At 40.1% G+C, this 23,114-nt stretch overlaps 2 protein-coding genes across 4 annotated transcripts; one reads left to right on the forward strand and one right to left on the reverse strand.

The window, feature by feature from the left end:
- Positions 1–3,478: 3,478 nt before the first annotated feature.
- On the reverse strand, positions 3,479–5,382 carry LOC144606208 (uncharacterized). The gene has a single exon (XM_078422091.1). The coding sequence runs from the start codon at positions 5,284–5,286 to the stop codon at positions 3,910–3,912; it is 1,377 nt and encodes a 458-aa protein (XP_078278217.1). The 5' UTR covers positions 5,287–5,382; the 3' UTR covers positions 3,479–3,909.
- A 2,273-nt stretch (positions 5,383–7,655) lies between these two features.
- Positions 7,656–23,114, forward strand: LOC144606210 (B-cell CLL/lymphoma 7 protein family member B-like). Of its 3 annotated transcripts, none has more exons than XM_078422093.1 (7): positions 7,656–7,835; positions 13,283–13,358; positions 14,195–14,224; positions 15,447–15,561; positions 17,579–17,749; positions 18,850–18,929; positions 19,284–23,114. In XM_078422093.1, the coding sequence occupies exons 1-7, from the start codon at positions 7,744–7,746 to the stop codon at positions 19,380–19,382; spliced, it is 663 nt and encodes a 220-aa protein (XP_078278219.1). In that variant the 5' UTR covers positions 7,656–7,743; the 3' UTR covers positions 19,383–23,114. The 3 variants fall into 3 exon arrangements, with proteins under 3 accessions (XP_078278219.1, XP_078278220.1, XP_078278221.1); XM_078422094.1 differs by having other exon boundaries at positions 18,871–18,929; XM_078422095.1 differs by having other exon boundaries at positions 18,874–18,929.

A 23,114-nucleotide genomic window follows, 5' to 3' on the forward strand; every position in this document is an offset into this window, starting at 1 on the left:
CAGTTCTGTTCCTTTTTTCAGCTCTGTATCATAGGTGATATACTGTCACCAAGCATATCTTAATGCCTGCACATTTGGATGCTCACTTGTTTATATGACAGAACGGTTATAAAAGCCGAGAGGTAATTTTCTGAGAACTATAATTTACAGCAATGAAACTAAGTAATGCCTCTCACATAACAGATTATGTTTGTCATAAAATTTATTATAAACTATTTCTCACTGGAAAATAATGCAATTTTAGTACATATAATTTGGTGCAAAGAGATGTAAATTCTACATTCTTCTGTGGATTACGCCATCCATTTCCAACATGTGCGTTGTAAGAAAAGTTGCCAGCAATCCCCATAAGAATGCCCTTCACCTTGGATCTTACACAGCTGTGCAAATTACCTACACTTCTGGGGAAAGAATATATATATTTTCTATTAATATCTGAAGACATAAAAATGTAAACCAAAAAGATGAAAAAATAGAGATAAAGATTATACAGAAAGGGTAAATCCATGCTTCTGTTATTCTGACAGGAATCCTGACTCTGATTTAGGATTTATCCACTAATCAGGTAACCTCAGGAAATTGAAATTTTGACGAACCAGTGGCCTCCAAAATAAAAGCACATAAACCAGCAAAAAATATACAACTTATACTTCTCCAAGGCAACTGTATGTAGCAAATGACTCCCATGGTACTTAACAAGAACCCTTTTGAACAAAATATGACATTCAGTCATAAGGAATTGTTAAGACAGATGACCATAGGATTGCTCAGTTGTTTAGTGCATTAAAAGAGAAAAGATATAGAAACAGTTTAAAGGGTGAATTCTTGGCTTTAAGGATTAGTAGGTGAAGATGCAGCCACCAACTGTAGACAAATTAGAGAGTGATCCAGTGCCTGTAATTAGGAGCATGCAAGTATTTTAAAGTGGAACAGATTACAATGGCTGGGAGGGGTTAGCAATTTGAAAAGGATAAAAAATGTAAAACGTACCTTAGAACCAATGACACTAAGGTGAAAAGTGAAAAGTTTTCAACCATGTATCTTTCTTGTGTCAAACTTGATTGCTTTATGGTCTGTCTGCAAGATTTTGTAATGTTACCCTACATGTATCGAAAATTGGAACGGAAAGTGAACAAATTATGCTTCACTCAAAAGGAACCCCTCTAGAAAACTGCATTTGCTTTTGGCCCATGAAGTATGTTAGTTTTGCATACCATAAATTGGATAAAATCTGATTGATGAATCTGGGAACACTATTTGCATTACATGGGCCAAATTAAATGTAAGGTGATTTAGGTATGTTTTAAACTGTTAAAATTAATTTGCCAATTGACAAGCAGAAAAAATAGCTGTCTTGCAATAAAATCAGGCAAGGGAAAATAAATTTGTTTCAATATAACATCCCCACTGTAATTAGACACTATCGTCTCTTAATGCAATCTTAGTTTCACCATGGATGCTCATAGAAATTGACAAGCAAAGCTTCTATTGACAGCTTGTTCAATGATACCCCATTAAACAATGTGACCATGTAGCTTTTAGTGTTTTTTAACTTGAAGTAACAAAAATAAACAAAGCTATTAAAAAGACCTTTTTTTTGTAAATCCTGCAGGGAAAAACATTGTTATTGCGAGTAGAAAGTTCTCTAGCACCTAACCCCCTTTTCCCCCATTGACACAACTGTTTTACTAACGTGACTTTCTATAACACGAGATTTCTTAAACACACAATTATTGCGTTATAGCAGTACCTGTTGAAAGAAATATAAATCATGGAAAATGTTTACTTTGTTTGTACTTGGGATTCTTTTACGAGAAATTATTTCATTAAAATAGTGGGAGTACGATTTAAGCTATGCTTCAAAGAGCACAAAAATTTGATAAATAAGATACCGAGAAACTGTTTCTTCAGGTGCTGAGTTCAGAAAAGAGGGTACTACTTTAAAAATGAAACTTGGCCACTTAGGAATATTAGGAAAGCAGATGGGATGGTTAACTCTTGTTCCCTGTAAGATTGGGCTAACTGAGACAACTGAAATTCTCCAAAATTAAGATTTGCATTGTCAAGGTAATAAATTATACAGAACAAATGCAGGCAATTAGATCTCCGGCACAAAGCAGTCACGATTTACTGAATGTTAGAACATCATCAAAATACTAAATGGCTCATCCGATTGAAGGTTCAATCAGTGCGTCACATCATTAACTATGCTTATTTATCTGTTTTTATTCCTTCAGTGATGTCCATCTCCTAACATTGAAGTTTCAAATGTGACTGCACCAAGAAATATATACTTGCAACCCACCAATTAATGTTTAATAGACAACCTGCACATCAATAATATCTTTAATGTAGGAAAAGTTCCCAAGGTATCAAATAAAATTTGATATCAAATAACACTTTTGGCAGGCAACTAAAAGGTTTGTCAGTGAGGTATGTTTTAAAGATCAAAAGAGGTAGAGGAGATTTGAGGGAATCTGAGCTTAGAGCGTAGAGAACCTAAAGGCAACGGTACCAAAGTGGGGCTGCACATGGCTAGGTAAAGTGAAGTGTAGAAAATTGAGTGTAGTCAGGCATAAGTGCAAGACTGAGTTTTTAATAAAATAATGAAATATTTTCATCCATGGGATTTGAAAGGTAAAAGCTCACTGAAACGGCAACTACCTCTGTAAGGTTGTTGGACGTGATTTGACTCCTGAGACAAGTGAAAAGAGAGTAGTATAGAAGTGATAAAAGAAGGAATAGCAATACATTGACATTGTAGTTACTGTATAAAATACATGCTAAGCCTTTCCCTTTAAGCAACCAGCTGATGAAAAATAACTGTGTATGAAGGAACTGCAGATGCTGGTTTACACTGAAAATAGACACAATGCTGGAGTAACTCAGCGGGTCAGGCAGCATCTCTGGAGAAAAGGAATAGGTGCCATTTCGGGTCATATCATATCATATCATATATATACAGCCGGAAACAGGCCTTTTCGGCCCTCCAAGTCCGTGCCGCCCAGCGATCCCCGTACATTAACACTATCCTACACCCACTAGGGACAATTTTTTTATTTTATTTTTACATTTACCCAGCCAATTAACCTACATACCTGTACGTCTTTGGAGTGTGGGAGGAAACCGAAGATCTCGGAGAAAACCCACGCAGGTCACGGGGAGAACGTACAAACTCCTTACAGTGCAGCACCCGTAGTCAGGATCGAACCTGAGTCTCCGGCGCTACATTCGCTGTAAAGCAGCAACTCTACCGCTGCGCTACCGTGCCGCCCATATTCAGACTGAGAGTCAGGGGAGAAGGAAACTAGAGAGATGAAGAGATATGAAATACGAACCTCTTCATATCTCTAGTTTACCTCTCCCCTAACTCGGTCTGAAGAAGGGTCTCAACCCAAAATGTCACCTATTCCTTTTCTAGCATCCAGAGATGCTGCCTGACCCGCTGAGTTACTCCAGCATTTTGTGTCTATCTTCGATGTAAAATAACGGTTGCTTTAAAAGTCTTTTGGGATCCCATGTGATTTTCTGCTACATCACAGGCATGGTTATTTTTTTATATATGAAATGAAATATGAACATAAAAAACTAGCAATATTAAAAGAAACAAGGAAAAATGTTTATAAAGCAAAAGTCATTAGTAATACACAGGTCAGCCTGAGTCCGCAAAGAATAAAAGCTAAATTTCAGAACAATTCCTTGCTGCTTTACAAATATTACCTGACCTGCTCTATATGCCAGTTTCTTTCCAGCATTTGCGTTGTTTTACCCCCCAAAAGTTCACATGATTGCAGAAGTAAAATACCTTGCAGTATTATAAGAATTCAGTAACTACTGCAACCATGGGTGGATTTATGAGTTGCGGCTAATATGACAGCACCAGCACCTGAACAGAAACTTTACGTTCATTTATTTGCTTCTAGAACTGAACAAGATAACAAATCCTGCAATAGCCATAAGAGTCACTGTCAACTCCATTAGCTTTTGAAGATTCCATCTTCTTTCCAAGTTTTCCCTATTTTTGCGCTGCTGCTTCCTTCTCAAGCGAAGTAACTGCTCCATCTCCAGTTGTTTTCCATAATGAGCCTTGTAGAACTCATCAAAATTGAACTTTGATTTCCCATCATTTAAAGTATCTTCTGAACTTTCAGCCTGTGGTTGTTTTACTGTTGAGACTCGGGGTTTGTCTGAAAGTTTTTTATCAACATGCAAATCTGCAGGAGTCAGAATTCCTTGATCGTACTTTTTCTTTAGGCTCACAGAGCCCAACACTGAATATGCTTCGTTGATTTGAGTAAACCTCAATGCTGCCACCTCACTGCCTGCATTTCTATCTGGATGGTAAATGAATGATTGCTTGTAGTAAGCAGACTTGATCTGACTATGTGTAGCATTTGGAGACACTTTCAAAATATCATAGTATATTGTGTTGTTCCCTCGTGGAAGTGGGACAGCATTGTTTTCACCAAAATAACTCTTACCATTCTTATAATAGCCATACATTCTGCATTGCTGTAATGATTTGATGCCAGAATAGCGATATTGGCTACCGTCCAGTAGAAACGCACAAGTGTTTGAGCTGATCAACTGTTGAAACATGTGGATCGAAAGACCACTATGGCATTTGTCATTCACCCTCTGAAAAGTCAAAGCATGACAGGACCAGGGGAAACTGAGGGTATCAAGCAAAGGTCCGCAGTCAGCAGTCATGAGAAATTCCGTTCTTCCACCCATTTCACTGGGCTTCAATGAAGGGCATTCTTTGCTTCGTGTCCTAGCTGGGCAAACCGTCACAGAGTTTAACCGTGTTGGGTAGAAGGGCAACACAGCGAGGATTGGGGAGAGGAATTCCACTGCACGGCCCCCAGCTTTTGCCGGTCCCCACCTGGCACTGTCTCTGACAGGTAACAGTGGCAGCCACAGTGGCTCCAACTTTGCGGCTGTCGCCCTTCTCTGGACACACTGCCCCAGAGCAGGAGGGCAAGATGAAGGCGCGCCCCCCACACTGCGCGCACCCGGCGGTGCTCGCCGGCCGTTGGTCCCCGAACGGCCAGATGACCTTTGCCGAACATGAGCTGCCGTGGATCCCGGGTTATTCCCCGGACCCCGTCCGCACCTCAGGACGCTGCTGCCAACGATGGCTTTCTTTGTCCAGTCCCCCATGTCCCGGCCACGGTGCATCATCACACTCTGACCGGCACACACCAGCGCCATCTTGCCCGGCCCACAACAGCGGGGCGGAACCTCATCCCGACTGACACCCGCCCGCCTGAATCTACCGCCCATCCAAGACTCAGCGATACATGAACACGCAGGTACAGTACCAACAAATGCGCGTGGAAATCTTCACTCAGTTCCGCCCACATTATTCCGATTGACAGCTCATCCGACCAAAAAAACAATTGTCAAACTGCGGTAAGGCACCAAAATGTTGGAGTAACTCAGCGGGTCAGGCAGCATCCCTGGAGAAAAGGAATAGGTGACGTTTCGTGTCGAGACCTTTCTTCAGACTGAGTTCTCCGACTAGTTTACTGTCTTTCTGATTAATTTTACTGGTTGTATGCCTCCTTGTCACCTTCCCTCAGTTAACAATGAACCATTCTACATTTCCTTAACAGCGTCTGCTTTGATCTGCCGTTTTCACACCTTGCCCATTCCATCTCTCTATTTTCCCTTTCTTCTGACTCTCAGTCTGAAGAAGGGTCTCGACCTGACACGTCACTTATTCCTTCTCTCTAGAGATGCTGCCTGTCCCACTGTTACTTCAGCATTTTGTGTCTATCTTTGGTGTACACCAGCATCTGCAGTTCCTTCCCAAACAATTGTCAAACTGCAGATTGACGCAATCTGCTGGAGTAACTCAACGGGTCAGGCAGCATCTCTGGAGAAAAAGAATAGGCAATGTTTGGGGTCAAGACCCTTCTTCAGACTGAGAGGCAGGGGAAAAGGAAATGAGAGATATACAACCAATGAATGAAAGATGGGCAAAAAAGTAACGATGATCAAGGAAACAGTCCATTGTTGGCTGTGGGCTATGTGTTAACTGGCAATCTCTGCCAGTTTCCAGGGAAATAATCCCAACACCCAATTCCTCCTTATTTAGACAATATGCAATAGACAATAGGTGCAGGAGGAGGCCATTCGGCCCTTCGAGCCAGCACCGCCATTCAATGTGATCATGGCTGATCATTCTCAATCAGTACCCCGTTCCTGCCTTCTCCCCATACCCCCTGACTCCGCTATCCTTAAGAGCTCTATCCACTCTCTCTTGAATGCATTCAGAGAATTGGCCTCCACTGCCTTCTGAGGCAGAGAATTCCAGATTCACAACTCTCTGACTGAAAAAGTTTTTCCTCATCTCAGTTCTAAATGTCCTACCCGTTATTCTTAAACTGTGGCCCCTGGTTCTGGACTCCCCCAACATTGGGAACATGTTTCCTGCCTCTAACGTGTCCAACCCCTTAAGAATCTTATACGTTTCGATAAGATCTCCTCTCATCCTTCTAAATTCCAGTGTATACAAGCCTAGTCGCTCCAGTCTTTCAACATATGATAGTCCCGCCATTCCGGGAATTAACCTAGTAAACCTACGCTGCACGCCCTCAATAGCAAGAATATTGTGAATAGCAATAGCAAGAATATCTCTGCAAAATATTACTTCTTACACGGCCATCAGCTCTCCTTTATTTGTTTCTGGCATTGACATACACCAAGGGATAATTTACAGTTGCCAATTAATCTAGTACATCTTTGGGATGTCATGCCAACTCCACATAAATACACCCAAGATCAGCAGCAAACTTGGATTGCTGGAACTGTTAAGCTGCAGACCTATCTGCTGTACCACCTGTCCCATCAAGGATATTCTTAAAGTCCCACATCGACCTCACCAGTCAGAACCCAGAGTCTGGATTGAAAGCAAGTCATCTTCGATCCCGAGGGTAGACACAAAAAGCTGGAGTAACTCAGCGGGACAGGCAGCATCTCTGGAGAGAATGAATAGGTCTGAAGAAGGGTCTCGACCCGAAACATCACCCATTCCTTCTCTCCAGAGATGCTGCCTGTCCCGCTGAGTTACTCCATTTTTGTGTGTCTATCTTCAGTTTAAACCAGCATCTGCAGTTGCTTCTTACACATTCGATCCCGGAGGGAATCACATGTGAAGACTTTCTAAAACTTATTTGGCAAACTTTTCAGGTTATAAAGATGGAAAATATACATGCTGATCAATCATCTGATGATTGATTTTGAAGCATCAGTATTCCTTTGTTTTGCATTCGTAAATATTTTGTAATATGTATGTTTACGTCCCGTATTAAAACATGCAAAATAAAACCTTATTTCAGGCGGTATCAATCATGATAAACATGTTAAAATATTTGGCCAATTGTCTTGTTTATATTAACAATATTAGCATGATGCTAAGAATTGCAAGAAGTTTCCAAACAACTTTTCCTAATCTCTCCACTATCTGGTTCCCACCTATTTCCATGATTGTATAAGCCATGTATTAGCAAGCAGTTGTTGCATAAGTATAAACTCGGTGCAAATCAATCAGACATTTCTTGTACTATATAAATAACCTTGCGGGAAGGTCGTGATGACGTGGACAGCCACGTGCCAGCCCCGCGTCAGGGTGACGCCGAGCGCATGCGCAGAGCGAAGCCGGGAGCGGGACTGGACCGCGCTCGTCGGGAAAGCGAATAAAAAGTTTTTTTCGCCGAGAAGATCGCGCATGAAAAGATGTCGGGCCGGTCGGTTAGAGCGGAGACTCGAAGCCGGGCCAAAGATGACATCAAAAAGGTTATGGCCGCGATAGAGAAAGTCCGAAAATGGTGAGGAGGTTTCCGATAAATACTTTCTTCTTATTGAAGAAAAAGATGAGGTCGGGCGGGAGCGACCCGATGTGACAGCGGAAGTGACGGTAGGGCGCGGGTGATTGACGTTTCACTCTGCCAATTGTAAGGGGTGACGGGTCTCGGTTCCTCTGGCAACCGCGTCACAGCGCCGACAGGTCAGTGAGGGGGTGGGACTTCTTGTCACTCTGCAAAGGGGGGGGTGGGGGACCCTACCGTCAGCTCAGTCCGCCCGGGCCTAAGCGATCTCCCGTTTGCTAAACACTTTAACTGCCCCTCCCTTTCCCATACTTGCCTTTTCTGTCCTGGGTCTCCTCCATTGTCAGGCTGAGGCCCAACGTAAATTGGAGGAACAACACCTCATATTTCGCTTGGGCAGCTTACAACCCAGCAGTATGAATATTGATTTATCTAACTTCAAGTAACCCTTGCTTTTCCTCTCCCATCCTAGTTCTCCGACTAGATTCATTGTCCCCTGATTACATTTTTACTGATTGTATGCCTCGTTTGCATCATCCCTCAGCTAACAATGAACCATTCTACATTTCCTTGAACAGTGTCTGCTTTGCTTGGTCGTTTTCACACCTTACCCATCCATATCTCGAGTCTCCCTCTCCTCTGACTGTCCGAAGAATGATCTTGATCCGAAAAGTCACCTGTTCCTTCTCTCCAGAGATGCTGCCTGTCCCACTGAGTTACGCCAACATTTTGTGTGTATGTATGGTTTAATTGATCTGGCAAGAGACCCCCCCCCACACACACACACACACACACACACACACACACACACAGACACAGGTAGAGTTCTGATGCTTGTTTCAAGTGGAGACGGACGCACAATCGTCTCAGTTGTGGTCAGGGTGGAGCTGTCCCTGCACTCCCGCTCGAAATGCTGATCAGTCTCTTTCATACTGTTGGCATCTATGTAACAGTTGTATTCTGTACATCCATCATCCTACAGGAATGTGCTTCCTGACCATTGCATAAGAATGAGAGCGTGGTTTAGCTTCTCAAGCCTGTCCCACCCATATATAATATTTGAGTGTAAATACTGGAAATTGAAAAGTAAAGCAGTAAATAATGAAAACTCTCAACAGGTAAACCAGTGCTTCTAGAATTTCCTGTTTTTACCATTTTTCCCACATTTAGAAACATAGAAAATAGGTGCAGGAGGAGGCCATTTGGCCCTTGGAGCCAGCACTGCCATTCATTGTGATCATGGCTGATCACCCACAATCAGTAACCTGTGCCCAACGCCTCCTCATTTCCTTTGATTCCACTAGCCCCCAGAGCTCTATCTAACTTTCTCTTAAATTCATCCAGTGATTTGGTCTCCACTGCCCTCCGTGGCAGAGAATTCCACAAATTCACGATTCTGGGTGAGAAAGTTCCTTCTCACCTCAGTTTTAAATGGCCTCCCCTTTATTCAAAGACTGTGGCCCCTGGTTCTGGACTCCCCCAACATTGGGAACATTTTTCCTGCATCTTGCTTGTCCAGTCCTTTTATAATTTTATATGTCTCTATAAGATCCCCTCTCATCCTTCTAAACTCCAGTGAATACATGCCTAGTCTCAATCTTTCCTCGTATGACAGCCCCGCCATCCCAGGGATCAATCTCGTGAACCTCGTGTGAAATTTGTGTGAAACCTATGTTTTTCAGAATCTATTCAGTCTCCGAATTAAAATTAAAAATAATCATTTGCTTTTTGCAAAAGATAATTTAAAACTTGACTTGCCCTCTTCATTTCTTCCAAATACATTCTTGAATGGTCAGCATTAATTGGTAGACTGTTTTAGGATTTAACCTCTTCAACCAGGTGTAAATTTTCTCTGTTGATCAATGCTATCAATTTCCTTTAATGTCTTAAACTTAAATCAAAACATTTCCTAACTTTCTTTCCAGGGAAAACAATCCTAGTTTTTGCAATATCTTGGTATGATTTAATGGTGTCCATGCAATTTACCAAACCAAAAGAAATGGGTTCTGATTTGACAGTAATTTGGAAAGTTGCAGTTAGTATCTGCATTGTTCTTGCCTTTCCCTTGAAGATCTGTGATGATAACATCTGTTTCTGTGATCTCAATAGCTATTATTTTATTTGCTTTAATCTTGGTAAATTGCTGTCCTTTTTATCTTTATCAGGTTGATCAATACTTTTTATCTATGCTAAATATTGAAGCCAAGTTAATATTCAACTTGACTGATCAATTTTTTTTGTCATTTATAATTTCACTGTTGTCTATTTTAGATTAATCTATTGTACTCCAGGGCACCCTTTTTCACCTAAAACAGTGAAAATGCATTTTCATCATCTCCATTTAGCTTTACTATTATTTGTCGTTAGCATATCAACACTGTTCATTATGGGCTGTTACCCAAGAGTAAATCATAGTACCAATGACCCTGATTCAAGGCACAGATATTTAGTTTCTCGCTTTTTTTTCCTGAACCCTCTCCTCCAACAGCCCCCATTTCACTATGAAACTTTCATACTGCAGCATAGCCACACAAAGTGTTCTGGAATAACAATAACATTTATATATTTTTGGTCTGGAAGAGAGCCCCACAGCACACTTTTGCAACTGAGGCAATTGAAATACTCAAGGAGATGTGTGGGCATGTTGCATATCTGGTGTATGATGCTGAGTTGTTGAGGTAGATTCTGTTTCTGTTTTCTGCTGCACAACTGCCAACAGCTGGGCTATCTCATGCACGTTTCGCTCGTGTGGGTACCGGTTGCAAAAAAAGGTCATTTAGATTTTTATGTGGGCAAGTTTGGTGAGATTATTACAAGGCGAGAGATCGCAGCGCCCCCTCGAAACTTCCCTCCTCGCCGCCGCCGCTCAACCTGGGGAGAGCGAGAGAGGTGGGGGGGGGGAGAGAGTCAGGGTAGAGGGAGCAGCGGGTGAGAGCGGGAGCACGGGGAGGGGGAGGGTGTCAGCAGGTGCTGCTCCCTCTCTCTCCCAGAGCCAGAGAGATCTGCACCGCTCCTCCACTCCTGTCCCCGGTCCCGACTCCCTCGAACGCAGCAAAATATGAACAAACACAAGTGAAACTTCCCTCCTCGACGTCGCCGCTCAACCTGGGAATGCGGGGCTTCTGAACGACAACCACACTTGTGTTTGGTCTTATTTCGCTGCGTTAGAGGGAGACGGGGCCGGGAAGAGAGAGTGGAGCAGCGGCGCAGATCTCGTTGGCTCTTGGAGAGAGGGAGAGGGGAAAGTGAGAGAGAGTGCAACCCCCGCAAGTGGCGGAGCTCCTTCACCGGACCCTCTGACACCCTCCCCCTCCCTGCACTCCCGCTCTCACCCGCTGCTCCCTCTACCCCGACTCCCTCCCCCCCCACTCTTTCTCCCCCCCCCCCCCCCCCCCCATCCCCTCTCTCTCTCTCTCTCTCTCTCTCTCTCTCTCCCAGGGGTGGTCACTGTATTTTTTCTGTTTTATAAATAATTGTATACCTACAATATATATATATATATATTCCAACATTTCAAGCTGTTTTTAAAAATTGAACATTATTTATTTGTTGCCATATAAACCTAATGTAAACTAACCTAATCTAACCTAACCTAGTTTAGCCTTTCCTAATCTAATCGAACGTAACCTAGTCTAAACTTTTTTGAGTTCATTAAATTTATAAAACTCGCACTTCTTTATTTTTTCCTACGGCCCGCAAAAATGTGCCAAATATATAATGTGGCCCTCATGCTGAAAAGTTTGGAGGCCCCTGTTATAGATCATACAACAGGGAAACAGGCCCTTTAGCCCACCAAGTCCATGCTAAGCATAAAGCACCTGTTTACCATAAATCCTACACCAATCCCAGTTTTGTTCTCCCCACATTTTTTTTATTTCCGAAACTAAACTTTAGTCAGAATAAGAAATATATACAAAACTAGAACTGTGTAAAAATTCTTCCGACATTCTCAGTCTCTACATGCGTTCATTTGCATTGTGTTTGGTAGTGTTCATAGAACTATCATTACACTAGACACCCTTGCTACTCGTGGCCTCATGGGGTGATATCCCTTCCCACGTTTGAGGGGTGTTTCCACCACACCCTGCCCTCCAACGTGCAGTAGTGGAAGGATCCCGGACTGTGGTCTTCCCCCTCAGAGCTGTGGCGTTGCCTGCACCAAGGTTTAGTGCATCCCTCAGCATATACACCTGCAGTCTAGGAATGGGCCAGTTGGCAACATGCCCTGTCGGACATCTCACTACTGGGAGATCATCAAGTTTTGGGCAGACCAAAGAGCATCTTTCTCCGTTGATGACCTTCCAGCAGCACTTGATGTCCATCTCTGAAGGTGTCCCTGGGAACAGTCCCTAATTTGGACAGTCCTCTGCTGCGGAGCTTTTTTGAATAAACCATGACAAGGACCCTTGCATTATCCTCCAGATTCTCTTTACAAATCCACACTCTGCGGAGAGGTGGGCAACCGTCTCCTCTCCGTAGCAGCCATCCCAAGGGCAGCGTGCGATGGTAGTAAGATTCCGACAGCGCAAGAAGGATCTGACTTGGAAGGCCCCATTCACCGCCTGCCAAGCGAGGTCTTGGTGCTTGTTGGTGAGTTCTGGTGATGAGTTATTTCACCAGACAGGCTGGGCAGTCTGCTCTGGGAACTATGCCACAGGATCCATCAAGTCCTTTTCCTGCAGTGCCTGCAGGATGTTCTGTGTTGACCACTGCCTGGTAGACCGTTTTCAACCATTTCATTCAGGGTCTATCATCAACATGCTCGGAAAAGTTTGCAGTGGTCAATTAATCTACCAATCTGCATGTCCTTTGGGACGTGGAAGGAAACTGGAGCACCTGAGGGATATTCAAATATGTTTCTTCAAATCTTGTAGTGATTTTGAATTTTGGGTGGATTATTTTGGATGGTAATTGACTTGCAGTGCACGTGGGATTGACTGAGCTTGGGTACAAATATATTTTTTTCTTTGTGTCAGTTTGATCATGTTTGAGTTTGCAAATAGTAAGTTGGTATAACAGCTTTTTCAATTGTTTGTGTTTGGCCCTTTGGTAAAGCAACAGTGTCTTACTACTGTGAATAAGTAATGAACTGAGGTTTACAGGAGCCAGAAATTTACAAGCATTGCTGATTGCTGATCTTCCTTCGGTCATTCTGATTGATATCAGTATCAGATGGCTGAGGATTTAAAAATAAAACCATTTTACATAGCTATTTAATGTTTTTCATTACATGTGGCAAATTCTATCATTTTGTTTTGGAAATTTATATGGAGAATTTTGATTTCTTGATGTTATTTTGTATTTATTGTTGCCTAGGTTGGCTTGTTACAGCTGCTGAATGCTATTTTGATTTTTTTTCTTTGTGGATTGGACCCTCGTTTAAACTTATTGAAATCCAGCATGTGTATAAATTGATCACATTTACTATAAACTCTGAACTTCCACAGGGAGAAGAAGTGGGTGACAGTCGGTGACACATCACTGCGGATATTTAAATGGGTTCCAGTGACTAACCCCAAAGAGGTAGGTGGAGATGAAAAGTCTTCTATTTATATCTCAGTCATTCATTTAATTGTTGTAAAAATTGAAATATCAAGATTGTTTAATTGTCATACGTCCAGAAACAGAATAATGAAATTCTTACGTGCAGCAGCACAACATAGTATTCTGTAAACACCATAATAAACGGCAAAAAAGTTCAGCATGTAAAAACACAAACAATAATAGTGCAAAGATAAGAATAACGTCTCCAAGTCTATGTGGTTAGGAGCTTAGTTGGAGGTTTAGTGTTTAATGGCCTGATGGATGTTGGGAAGAATCCGCCCCTGAACCCGGACTTACAGTTTTCTAGCCCCTATACTTTCTTCCCAATGGCCAGAGTGAAATGAGAGTGTGGCCAGGGTAGTGTGGGTCTCTGATGATGAGACTTCTGTCTTTTTGAGACAGCGACTCCTGTTCCTATGATGGTCTGAGCAGTGTTCACTAATTTTTGCAATTCTTCGTTCCTGGGTGTTTTGAGTTATTGAACCAGACCGTGATCCAACCAGTCAATATGTTCTTTGTATTAAGGCCATGTAATAAACTGGTTTGGACGTATCAATTCATTTCCTGCTGGGTTAGTTCTACAACACTATTCCTCATATTTTGCTAAAAGTGCCTGGGGGCATCTTTCAGTAAAATCATCTGGAAACTTGGCATGAGAGTATCTCTGCTCTCTGACATGGCCTTTAATTTTTATTGCATTTCCTCGTGCTCTTGGCCTTAGTAATTGATCAAAGTTTGATATATTTGCTCTACAGGAATTGAGAAACATTTATCACTATCCTTGACTCCTATTTTTCCATTTCTCTTTTCTAAAGGATGTCCGAGCTCCCCGAATGACTCAGTTGGTAAGTGCACTGGTTAATGTTCGTCAGTGTTATAAATTTGTCTGTATTATTTGAATTGATATCAGCTTAGATTGCTTAATACAGTATCTTTGTTAGTATCAATAGAAGCAATCACTTGTTAATTCGAATGGGCACCTGCAGTTAAAGTAGCAGCTGTGTTCTTGAGGAACAGTGGTGTCTGATTACTGTACGGAGGCTACATAGAATAGCTTTTTTTCCAAGACCGCTTTTTTCCATTTCAATTTCCAAAGTAACTTTTAAGTAGATCTCTATTTCCTGCGATATAACCAATAAGCCCAAGTAATACAAATTGTGTTCCCTAATTCATTGAATCAAATTGCGCTTTGTGGAAATGGGCTGTTTTCAATTGATTTTTAGATTATTTCGTTTATCTGCTTCAAGTTAATTAGTCCAAGTTACCACCAGATTTTAAAAAAATACTGATAACAACACTGCATCAGCGACTACCCCTTTGTCAGCTCTGCATCCTTCCAATCTCTTCAATACTTGTCTTCCACTGCAAGTTCTACTTGTTTCATTCGGCCACTGGTGATTGTGTCTTCCACCATCCATATCTTGAGATCCTGGAATTCCTTCTCGGGTTCTTGTCTTTTGCAAAGTTTTTTCAACCATATTTTAGAAACATGTCCTGGTTTTATATCTCTGTTGAACTTGAAACAATTATTGCTAACTACGTTTTTGTCGTGTGTTTTGGGAGCTTTTTTCATATGAATGCAAACTAGAGGAGAAAGTGGTTGTAATTGCTTGAATTTCTTACAAGCTTTTATCGGGAAGGAATTCTAAAATTCTAAAAACTGTTCCTTTTGTTGAGTTAGTCCAGACACCCTTTTTTTGTGCAACTTTCTCTGCCTGTATTGCATTTCATCTGAAACAGAAATTGTATTCTCACCTCAAAATTCATTCATATGTGAAGTTAGTAGAGAGCACATTAGCAAACAATTCTGGGAACTGATGGTATGTAAAAAATTGGTGAGGTGGGTGAGGAAGTATTTGAGTTGGAATCATTTTTATCAATGTTCAAAACACCTTCTTTCCACTGAATGCAGTTTAAAAAGACCAAAATTCATTTGTTGCTAACCTTCGTGGTGAAATGATTGTGATGGGTGTCAATGGAAGGAAAAGATGAGAGGAACAATAAAGTGCTTTGCAATGCTATCCTTAGGTTTCTTTTTCCTTGTTGCATCATTTCTGCTTTATTCAGGAGAAATCAAAATCAAAGAGCAATCTTGAATCAAAAGGGACAAAGGGAGATAAAGGCTTCCAATTGCTGCCTGTATCTGACAACAGTTCCTCTCCTATTCTTCTGGAGCTAAATGGTGAGTGCATTTCAAACTTTTTTTATGGTGTTCTCAGGATTATATGGAGGTAATTTGCTCTACTTGAGGAATGCTAATATTTGAGAAATTGGACTTGTTGTCAGTTGAAGTAAAAAGATTTTTTTAAATAATAATTTGTGCAAAAACATTTTTGACAGCTTTATGTTGACTTGTGTAGTGTTAAGACCTTGTATAGATATTGGGTATCTTCACCTGAAAGAAACTATTACACCAGTTAAGAATTTTCATGCTAGTTCCCCCCACCATATAGTAGCTCAAAAATGTATATTATTAGATGTCCTTTCTTGTCATATGAGATTTGAGCTTTTAATCAGTCTTCAGATGTTATATAACTAATGCCAAATGGTGAAGAATTGTGAAACCGTGTAACCTTTGAAGCTAGATACAAAATGCTGGAGTAACTCAGCGGGTTACGCAGCATCACTGGAGGGAAGGAATGGGTGACGTTTCGGGTCGAGATCCCTCTTCAGACTGATGTCAGGGGAGGGGGCGGGATCAAGATGGGACGTAGTCAGAGACAGGAAGACTAGTGGGAGAACTGGGAAGGGGGAGGGGATAGAGAGGGAAAGCAGGGACTATCTGAAGTTAGAGAAGTCAATGTTCATATTGCTGGGGTGTAAACTACCCAAGTGAAATATGAGGTGCTGTTCCTCCAATTTGCACTGGGCCTCACTATTATTATCTGCTAATGTATTAACCTCACTAATATTAATTAATATAACACTATTATTAATACTATTTTATGTGCTTGCTACATTGGGACATTCCCGTGTTGTTCTTCCCACATATATAGTAGCTGCAAAATGCCGGAGTAACTCAGTGGGACAGGCAGCATCTCTGGGGAGAAGGGATGGGTGATGTTTTGGGTTGAGACCCTTCTTCAGCCTGGTCCGCTGAGTCACTCCAGCATTTTGTGTCTACCTTCAATTTAAACTAGCATCAGCAGTTCCTTCCTACACATATATAGTAGCTGCAGTGTTACAGGCCTTGTTAAATATGGCGGAGTACAATACGCAGGATGCTCTGGTCTCAGTTATTTGAACTTCTTGAGAGTCCATCCTCTTGGAAAGCAAGGCCATGCCATTGCAGTGAAAGATCGAAGCATGAATAACTCTTGGATTGGTAGCATGTTTGCTGCCTGTTTATGGATCAATGTGATAGAAAAGCTTGGAATTAATAGACGATTTGAATAAATAACCGGAAATGTAGGATATCTCTGAACCGGCAAGTGCAATGACCTTTTATTAATTTCTAATTAAATACTCTGTTTTGTTGCAACATTTTGGGACTCAATAAATCAGCGGAATGACATTGACCTTGGATTGAACCAAAAGGGTTTTTTGTGCCTAACAAGATAGTATAAGTGATGTCAAGGCAAACTGCTGTATTTGGTCATGTAGAAGAAACTTTGAGTGCTACAACAGACCAGATTCATCTGCACCATCCTCATTTTCATGACCAACCCCCTCCCAATTAGGAAAAAAATAACTTTGAGTATCAAATAATGTTGTCTACGTCGCATTAACTTCAGGGCTGCTTACACAGACGATCCATGTTTACGAATGCATCTCTAAATTTTAGTCCCTATAGTGGAGTACCTTCTCCCATGGTACGATTTGATAGAACAGAATTCAACAGGGCAAGGCAGGTGCTATGGGTTTTCCCAGTGTCCTGAGATTTCTGTTTTCAGGCTATGGAATGACATATAGTTTGATTGAAAGGAAATAGAATTTGTACACCCTCTTAATCCCTACAAAGTTAAATTGTTTGTATTTGCTCTCGAAATCTGTGCTGAATGGTCATTGAGATCAGTAGAGCAGCTTGGACCCATATCCAAGCAAATGTTAGTGCTCCATGGAGCAGGATGAGAAACTGGGGAATGATATCGAAGTATTTGTTGTTGATGCTAATCGGGAAACATTGTACCGTTGGATTGTTTTACTGCCTATGATCATTTCCATTTGATTTTAAATGTCTATCCTTCCTAATTTTTCAGATGAGACTAGTAATCAGAGTTCCCTGTCGGATGCTTACCAGGTAAAAGTGGACAGCAGTACAAACTCGAGCCCCAGCCCAGAGCAAAGTGAGCCTGTCAGCCCAACACTTCTGTCTGATTTTAAAGCAGATGACTCTCAGCCTCCCATGCTTGGGCAGGAAATTATGGAAGGTATGAAGAGCATTAGGAAATATTGTTCTTGTTAATTATAATAAGGATGAACTATCAAACTATTAAATGGGCATTTAGAATGACGAGACAAATTAGAACAGTTATTTGAGAGTGCCGAATTGTAAAGTACATATATTTGGATAATCCTCTGTTCTAGTACACTTGAATGTAAATAGAACATAAAGTTCTCCTGGTGTTCTGATCAATATTGTTCTCTCAGCTGACAAAGGAGTAAATGGGATGTTACTGTTCTTCATGGCATCTTGCTGTGTGAAAAGAGACTGCCACAGTTGCCTGATGACAATATTGCCTAATCAATTGTGTGATGTAGTTTAAACACTGCAACCACAAGCTGTCGATCTTGTTGTGGAAGGACTGGGTTAGATACTAATAAGATGTATGAACAAGAATGGGGCTCACTGCAGGTTTAAAAGTACCTTGCCAGAAACAAATGTGTGGATCACTTATCTCCAGGGTGACCATTTAATCCTGAAAACCATGCAGCTCAGATGAGTTTATGTTATCTTTATAAAATGGCTGGATCAATGATTGCCTCAAAAATAAAATGAATCCTATTGAAGGTAACACTAGGAATTGTACATCACTACCCAGTGTATGAACAAAGAAATACAACATTGTGGAGCTCAGTCTTGATTATTCTCAGCAGACATCACAAAGGAAGCAATGAATTGGTCTGACCAAATACACAAGCTTATGACATGCCCTTGATTCCTCTGCACAGAGCTGAGATGCACATGGTTTTGGATTGTGCATTCTGCAGACAGATTTTGAGCAAATTGTGGAATGTGCATTTTGCATGCAAAAGTAGAACTCATTGGAATTGATATCCTCTGTCAAAACATGGATACAGTAATTCTCCAGGCAAGCTTAGTTTTTATTTATTAAAATGTTTTCAATTTATTAATGAAATATTTGTTTAAAAAAAGCTACTTTGAAGGCAATTTGTAGTCCTAATTTTGTTATTTTTGCTCAAGTTGCACTGTTCCCTTGCTCCTGTTAATGGCTCTACTATTTTATTTTTCTGCAGCAAGTGGACAGTGTGGTTAAAGCAGTTATAATTTCTTAATTCTCTCTCACAGAACCTTCCCTTCCTTCCTCAGAAGTAGGAGATGATCCCCCAATGCTCACAAAAGAAGAACTGGTTCCATTGCAGCCTCAGGTAAGCTAGGAATACACTGTGTGCATGGGTACACGTGTAGGGAAGATTCAGCTTGATGCAATTAAAGTGAATATTCATTTGCATTGAGTATCTTTAATTTTGCAGAAAGGCTAAATAATAATTATGTTAATAATACAAAGTTGCTAATATCATATAGCTGAAGATGAGGTTCATCTTCAGGAACTTCCGGATTATGGGGAGGCAGTATACCCGAGGCTGTTCATGGATAAAGTGTTATTTCCATTTGTGTTTTGATATGAATTATGATTTTTATGTCATAATATTGTAATGTAAGTAAAGGATTTCCAAACCCTTTCAGATTTTTTTTTCATCAACTTCTATTTTTGGCAATAGGTTGCGGAAGAGGAGGATGATGAATATTCAGGTGCACCACCACTGAAGAGAGTTTGCACAGGACAGAATGCTGTGACTCAGCCGGTAACTGAGAGCTAACCCAGAATCAAAACAGGCGTTCCCATGGTACCCTCTGAATTACCATCACTGACTGACTTAAAAGAATGTGATATTTATTTTCTACTTTTAATGAATTGTGATGCATCTGATTTGGGTGTTTGAATTTAAAATGTTTCTGTATTGCAGGATGATGTCCCTTTTGTTATGCAACAGGAATGGCTGTGGTCTGTGGCTCCATTGGGCCTTCCTGGTTGAAGACACTTTTATATTGATAGTGTCAAAAGTAGCACTGATCTAAAGGAAGTGTCCTGTTCACCTCTTAACTGGGTCTAGCACCGGCCTTTTTCTGGGACAAGAGTACCCATTGGAAGAAATAATGGACCTCTGTATTGACCCTCAACAGGGACTCACTGCAAAGTGGTACAGTACAAAAAGATGGATTGAAGATCCCAGTCTCTGCTCTTCTGGAGTCTCAGCATCAATATGAAAGTGCCTTGACACTGAAGTGCCTCTATATCTTCACCCAATGTTTAAGTGAGCTGACTGAAGAATGATTTGTGTGCTGTCAATTCTTGATTATACATAAGTATGCTGACTTCATCCTCATTTTATCCATGATATAAAGTTAGATTCTCATCTGTATTCAATGAAGTAAAATTGAGTGCAGTTTCTAAAACAAAAGGCTATTGAAATTGTGAAAATTTATATTTCTCATGATTTTACTGAATTTGCTTATGATGCAAAAAGCATTAGGAAATCTTCAAGCAGCTATGGGTACATTTTGATGTATTAGTTTCCATGATATTGAATCAATTTTAAGTACCCATTAACCCGGACTTGCATTTTTCTTTGGGGAGAGGCTGCAGATGATTTAGAAATTTATTTTCTTGAAAAGAGAAATTGATCTATATGATCGGGTCAGTTTATGTCGCTACATATGCCATGGTGCATGAAATAATGTATGGCATACCAACGAGAGTTATAACTTTTGCATATGGATCGCTCATGTGAATTAGTATGGCAATTCAATCCCTGCATATTTGACCAGCCGTTAGTACTGATTTGCCTACGCTTGCACACCCAAGTTTAACTCAGTAAGGAGTTGCTACATTAAAGAAGGATTAGAATCTTTAACCACCCGCCAAACTTTCCTATCAATACTGATCACATCCTTCAAACCAATTTGTCAGCTCCCATTTGCAGGTGATTTTTAAACAAACTGGTTCCTGATGGAAACAAAATTAGATTGAATCCTTGTTAGGTTTTATAGCAGGCAATATTGCTACATTAACCAGTTTAGTAAAAAACATGAACAAACTAGCGGATGTGTGGAGACTTCAGAGACATAGCCATGATTCCAGTGTATTATACTGGTAAGCATATCACAGCATTTAGTATTTTTATTTTGAAGATGTCACCGTTTACCATCAGTCATTAGTTGGGTTGTTGCCAATACACAAGTATTTTGCAGAAGCACATTAGGCTCACAATGTAGATTGATAACTTCTGAAGAATATTTGCATCCATGATCTATCATTGACCCCTCAAGAGTCAGTGTCTGGAATTGAGAAAGTTGGCAAAATAAAACTTCAGACTTTATTCAATCCTATTATTTGCTTTTTTCTATATGGTTTTTCTATACAGCTTATTGATTCTTTTAACACCAGAATGCAAGAAATTTATTTCCATTAAAACAAAAATGGTTAACAATATTCAATAGGTCGGGCACCGTCTGTAGAGAAAGATACTGTTAACATTTTGGATTAATGTCCATCCTGATAAATGCCAATTTTATACCATTATCATGATTCATAGCTCATTACCTTCCTAATGGAGGCTGCTTCTTTGCATGGTGCTCTTGCCAAAACTTTACTCTTTTCTGTCCTTGGCAAATTACATAAAAATAAATGTCCTCAAGGGAATTTCCTTGGTAAACTTGTGCACCAAAACTTGTATGTGGTACATGCCGTTCACCCAGTTAGCAGTGTTTGGTTGTTTGTTTTTATTCTGGAATGCTGTTGTACTCATTTTTAATTATTTGTTTTGCATCAACTTTCAGTCAACTCATTTGCAAACATCCTCACATCATCCCAACTTGGATATGATTTATCATTTTGAGAAAAGTGAATTATTTCCATTTCTGCTGCTAAATTAAGAAAAATTGAGTGAGATTATAACTTTATTTTTGATTAGTCATTGAAAGTTTAAGTAACTCCCTAAGTATCTAGACGTCCATCTATTTTATCTTTTGTATTGGTTTAGTATCTGCTCTATTTTACTTCACAGTTGCTTTGCTTTGGTGATAAAGTTTCACCTGCCTTTGCATCTTGTTCCTAACTTCCCTATTTAAAAAAAACACTTTATGTCCTCTATTTGTAGTGTGCTTGATTGGTTCCTTTTACATTCTTATCTTTTTTTATAACGTATTAAATATTTTGTGTGAAATGAAAAATATGGATCTTTTAATGTTTTTTTTCCCCCTGATTGTCCCATTGGAATTTCAATATTACTTGCTGCTCTAAGTAGCATATATATTTAACCAATAGGTCATCTTTCAGAATCTATGAAGATGAAAGATTTCCTAATTACAATAGAGACACTCATTTTTCATGGAAATGAAGCCAGGACAATGTGATAAATGTTCATATTTTGTATTTGCTGATAAATGCATAGATATATTTTTGAATACAATGATAAAATAGACAAATCAATTTGTATGTTGAGTATTTTTCTTTAGTTTGCTTCAGAATGCATGGAAAGTTGCGCAAAGGGGCAGAAACCCGACAGTGTTCCAGAGCATTCAGATTTTGTTCATAAAAATGTTTGAAGGGCAACAATTGATAATGTGTAGAACATAATGGGTCATTCCTTGTTTGGTGACGCAAACCTCACAATTTGTAACTCAACAATATATTTTGAGTAATCTCAGATACCACATTAAAATAAATGAGGAATTCTAAATGTGTGTATGAATAGCCATGATCATTATTCAAGCAGATGAACATGTCTTTACATGTGCATAGCCATTAATTAATTCAGACTCTTCAGATTCTTCAATTGTTTAAATAGTCTTCAAACAAAAAAAGCATAACATTCTTCAATAGCTTTTCTGCAAATTGTATTTCTGATGTTTTGTACCTCCTAGGTTTCACCACACAATGAAGACTCATTTTAATAAGTTATCACACTTTTAGGTTTGTAACATTCCAAAGAAATATGATTTGAATGACATGTATTAACTCTTGGGTGGATCATGGTACCTAGACTACACTAGTACCATGGAACACATTGCACGTGTGAGACACATTTGATTCTATTGCACAGCCCAAAATCTAAACAATAGATTTGCACTTGTTTGGTTTAAGGTAATATTTTTCATTGTTTTTTAATTCCTTAAAATTTTTGAAAAGGGTGGCACCAATCTTGGCAATCAATACAGGCACATGCAGATGTAAAAAAGTATTATCGTATTGAAGCCATTTGCATTGTTCGGGAAAGCACGCATGAAAGTTCAATTCTAATATTTACATGGGCACTCCAGAATGAGTTCTGCTCTTACTGCCTTTATTGTGTAAATGATTGTAAAATAAGCCTTCTGTTCATGAATATTGGCAGAAGCAAATAACATAAATCACTGGTATGTGCTTCAGTGATGAAACGTCATTTGAAAATGCAAACTGTAATGTCAAAAAGTACTTCATACCTCAGAGGTTATGTGTTGCCTTTCAAATTGTAAAACTCAAATTATTATTTAGGGGATTGTTATTCAAA

The sequence above is a fragment of the Rhinoraja longicauda genome, chromosome 26, assembly GCF_053455715.1.
Source record: "Rhinoraja longicauda isolate Sanriku21f chromosome 26, sRhiLon1.1, whole genome shotgun sequence".
Lineage (NCBI taxonomy): Eukaryota > Metazoa > Chordata > Chondrichthyes > Rajiformes > Arhynchobatidae > Rhinoraja > Rhinoraja longicauda.

Coding starts and splice junctions, on each gene's coding strand:
- LOC144606208 (XM_078422091.1), bottom strand. CDS start 5,286: ATGGGCGGTAGATTCAGGCGGGCGGGTGTCAGTCGGGATGAGGTTCCG.
- LOC144606210 (XM_078422093.1), top strand. CDS start 7,744: ATGTCGGGCCGGTCGGTTAGAGCGGAGACTCGAAGCCGGGCCAAAGAT. Junction 13,359..14,194: donor CAGTGACTAACCCCAAAGAG/GTAGGTGGAGAT, acceptor TCTTTTCTAAAG/GATGTCCGAGCTCCCCGAAT. Junction 18,930..19,283: donor TGGTTCCATTGCAGCCTCAG/GTAAGCTAGGAA, acceptor TTTTGGCAATAG/GTTGCGGAAGAGGAGGATGA.